Source organism: Egretta garzetta, unplaced genomic scaffold, assembly GCF_000687185.1.
Source record: "Egretta garzetta isolate BGI_Z169 unplaced genomic scaffold, ASM68718v1 scaffold404, whole genome shotgun sequence".
Lineage (NCBI taxonomy): Eukaryota > Metazoa > Chordata > Aves > Pelecaniformes > Ardeidae > Egretta > Egretta garzetta.
The window spans coordinates 1,558,666-1,562,410 of record NW_009259323.1 but is presented as its reverse complement, the minus strand read 5'-3'; the positions used below and the strand labels follow the sequence as shown (position 1 = coordinate 1,562,410).

The 3,745-nt window shown below is 62.4% G+C and overlaps 1 protein-coding gene across 1 annotated transcript in view; it reads right to left on the bottom strand.

The window, feature by feature from the left end:
• Positions 1 to 2,409: 2,409 nt before the first annotated feature.
• NLGN3 (neuroligin 3) overlaps positions 2,410 to 3,745 on the bottom strand; it is a 21,193-nt gene continuing 19,857 nt past the window's right edge. Inside the window, exons 7-8 of the mRNA XM_035892138.1 lie at positions 3,664 to 3,737; positions 2,410 to 3,247 (exon numbers count right to left, since the gene is read on the bottom strand). Coding sequence (XP_035748031.1) covers positions 2,410 to 3,247; positions 3,664 to 3,737 — 912 coding nt within the window. The remainder of the gene's footprint in view (positions 3,248 to 3,663; positions 3,738 to 3,745) is intronic.

The following is a 3,745-nucleotide window of genomic DNA, read 5'->3' as shown; positions in this document are numbered from 1 at the left end:
CTGGGCCTCAGCCCTGGCTCCCTGTCTGCACGCTGCCTGGAGGCGATTCAGGCCCAATGCCTGGTTTCCATGGCAACTCTAGTTGAAATTACATTAAAAAGAAATGAAACCAGCAGCTTTTCTGGTTGGCAAGCAGGGGGAGGGGAGCTGGGCTGGGAAAGGCTGGGGGAGCTCAGTGGCAGGGGGCTGTGGAGCAGATGAGGGTCCACATGGGGTCCCAGCGCTGGGGAGGGGCCCAGCAGGGCTGGGGGGATGCAGAGACCCCTCCCACTGTGGCACCCAGTGTTGGCAACCCCGGGTCACATGGTGCTGGCTTGCATGCATGCTGTGCCTGGGGTCCAGCACCCCGACCCGGTGGGGTGATACCAGGGTCCTCCCGCTGCCTCTGTGGGGTAGGTGCCAGGGACAGACACAGGGACCATCCAGACCCTCTGCCAGTAGGTGCGGCCATGGCCAGGGTGGCTCTGAGCCAGCACAGGGCACCCTACCGAGCCTGGGAGCCCCCGGCCCCTGCATGCTCCAAGAAGAGGCAAGACACACCGCTATTAAAAATATCACTTCTGGTTTATTTGGAATTTGTTACTCTGTGTGGGTGACAGGGTATAAATACATTCTCCAATGAGCATCCTCACCCTCAGCCCTGCCCAGGGGCAGGGGCCGAGGCAGGGTGCAGAGCCGGGGCTGAGCTGGTCCCAGGCAGTAGGGTCAGCCGGCACCGGTGCGTCACGGCCGCCAGCACGGGCAGCGTCTGCCAGCCGGACCGTCTTGCACAGGGACAGGGACGAGGTATGGTGTCCCCGCAAGGACCTGTCCCTTCCTCCTGCCTCCCCAGGCGCCAGCGCCCACTGCAGGTGGCTGAGACTGGGGTGCCTGCGTGGGCTCCCGGGCAGCTCCTTCTCCGTGCCCAGCTGCACCGAAGCCCCTTGCCTTGAGCCCCACTACCCACAGTCACATGTGGTTTGGTGGCTGCCACCAACCCAGCGGGTGCCCTAGCCCTGGGGTGGGTGCTCCCAGCCCTATGCAGGCTGCATCATCCCCAGCTCAAGCAGCTCCTGCCCAGGTGTCTATCCCAGCTGCGTGCCCCAGACGCTGGAGCTGGGGTCACCCCATGATGGGGAAAAGGCCCCAGTGGGAAGAAGGTGGGAGGCAGAACTGCTGTCGGTGGGTGGCTCACCCTGCTCCTGCCAGCCCCGCAGAGCTCCCACCCCTGCCGCAGGCTGCAAACCTCTGGCTCTGCTTTTGGGGAGCGGTGCAGGCCCCAGGGCAGTGGTGAAGGGACGTGGGATGCTTCTAGGGGAGCAAGGTAGGGTGGGGAGCACTGGGACACCGTGCCGAAGAAGCTGCCCTGGGTTGATGGGGGTGGGCAGATGCTGCGGTGCTCACAGAGGGTGATGCCCATGCAGGGCGGTGGGTGGCACTGGCTGGTGTTGGCAGCAGGGTGGGCTGGGGCGGTGGGTGCTCGTGGGCAGGCCATCGGGTAGGCTATTTGGCTGAGATATGTGGGCACGGGCAACAGAGGAGGGAGAATATCAAAAATACAAAAGAGCGCAGCCCCATGGCGCAGGAGGCAGTGCCCCTTCTTACAGGCTTTTTATTTTATATCAAGAACACTTGGTTTTAAAATCTTTACAAAGGACAAAACGCGGCGACTCCGTTAGTGTGTAAAGAACTAAAGATCTGCTTAAAAAACGTCTCTGCAAAGAGAAACGACTGACACAAAAGAGATTCTCTGCAGCGCAAAGAGGGGCAGAGGTGCCAAGTCTCCAGCCTGGGGCCCCAGTCCGAAGGTCCCCAGGGTCCCTGAGCCCCAGCACCAGCCCTGGACCTTGCCCGCTCCCTCTGTCCTATAGCACCACGGCCTGGGGCCACTTCTTGACACAGTGAAGGAGCCTTTCCCAGGGCACTCGGGATGCCAAGCTGCCTTGGGGATGCCCGGGCACTGGCCAAGAGGGATGCCCAGCCCTGCTCCTCATCAGTCTTGGGGTGCTCAGCGGGCGGAGCGCTGGGGATGCGATTGCCCCGCAGGGAGGCACAGCCCCGGTGCGGGGAGCCTCGTGGCTGCTGCCAGCAGGGTCTCCCATGCCCGCCTGCACTGGTGCGTAGGTGCAGGGGCTACACCATGTCCCCCCTGCACCTCACCGGCGCTCCAGGGTGACCCACGAGGCCCTCCAGCTGGGAGCTGAGGGAGTCAAAGCACTTCTCAAAAGTTAGATAGGAACGAAAGAAAGCGCCGGGGGGAGAGTGGGGCATCCAACCTTGCCAGGACCTTGCAGGTCTCCGGGCTTGGTGCTGCACCATCTGTGGGTGCTGCCCCTCCGTCTGGGGGTTCCGTCGGCCCCGCTGGTCCCTCTGCCAGTGTCTGCTGCGTGCGTGTGCGTGCGTGCATGCGTGTGCGCCGGCGGCGGGCAGCTATACCCTGGTGGTAGAGTGTGAGTGTGGGAGCCCCGTGCTGTTGAAGCCGGCGGTGAAAGTGTTGTAGGGGTGCAGGGTCTGCAGCCCCACCAGCGAGTTGGGGATCATGGTGATGGTGTTGGGGGTCATGAGCGGGATGTCGTCCGGAGAGCGGCGCAAGGTGAGTGTGTAGTCGGGCAGAGCGGCCAGGCGCAGGGCGTCGTGGGGCGGCACAGCCTCGCACTCATGGTGCCCCTGGCTCACCTGCAAGGAGGGCATCTCCTCGTCGGGCGCGTGGGCGATGTCGTTGGTGGTGCCACGCTGGGGGCTGGGCTGCCGGTGTGTGTCCTGCCGGCGCTTGTCCTTGCGGTAGTAGAGGGCGGCGAAGGCCAGCACGTTGAGGAACAGGAGGGAGGCGCCCACAGCAATGGTGACGCTCAGCTCGGTGGAGTAATCACGGGGGCTCTCAAGCAGAGTGCCCGCCTCCTGCTCTGGGCTCCACTTCTCCTTCCCATTCTCGCTGTTGTAGGCAGGCGAGATGGCAGGGCGCTTGGTGGTCCAGATCTTGCCGTTGGGCCGGCGGGTGATGTGTGAGTTTTGCGTGGTGTCAGGCGGTGGCACTTTGGTGGTAGTGGAGGTGTAGTGGAACATATCATGCAGGTTGTACAGGTGGGGGACCAGGTGCTTCCAGAAAGCCACCTTGGTGGCCCGGTAGTGGTCGCGTACTCGTGGCTTCAGCCCAATGTGCAGGTACAGCTGGTCACGGGGGTTGTACTTGGACCAGGCTACCTCCTCAAACCGGTTGGCCTTGGTGTGGATGAACTTGGTGTCCTGGGGGACAGGCTTGTTGGGGTCCCTGTGAAATACAGGCAAAATAGAGCTAGCAGCATGAAAAGCCAGAGAGATGAGGAGGGAGAGCTGGATACAGAGATGGAGGCTGGGGGGACCTTTGCCAGTGGTGGCACAGGGTGGGCTGGCAAAAGGTTCTGCATGGCTTGGCAGCATCCCAACCCTGGGTCAAGTCTCACCCACAATAATCACAATCAAGCATCCTCCCCACCCCTGTGCTTGCCTGGGGGCTGGCCGTGCTCTTAGCTTCTCGCTGTGTGGTTGATGCCCTGACCCCAGTGAAAGTGCAGCACATGGACCTCTGGGCACAGGGGTGGTCAGTGTCCCACACCAGGCATGACACCCCACCACCACAGCATGCTCTCAAGGGATACAGCTGCAGTGAGTGCAGACCCCCCAGGCACAGCACTCATCCCCACTCACCCTGTCTTGGCAAAGTTAGTCCAGTAGGTCATCACCACGGCACTGAGCATGACATCATTCTTGGAGAAGTTGCAGGGAAAGA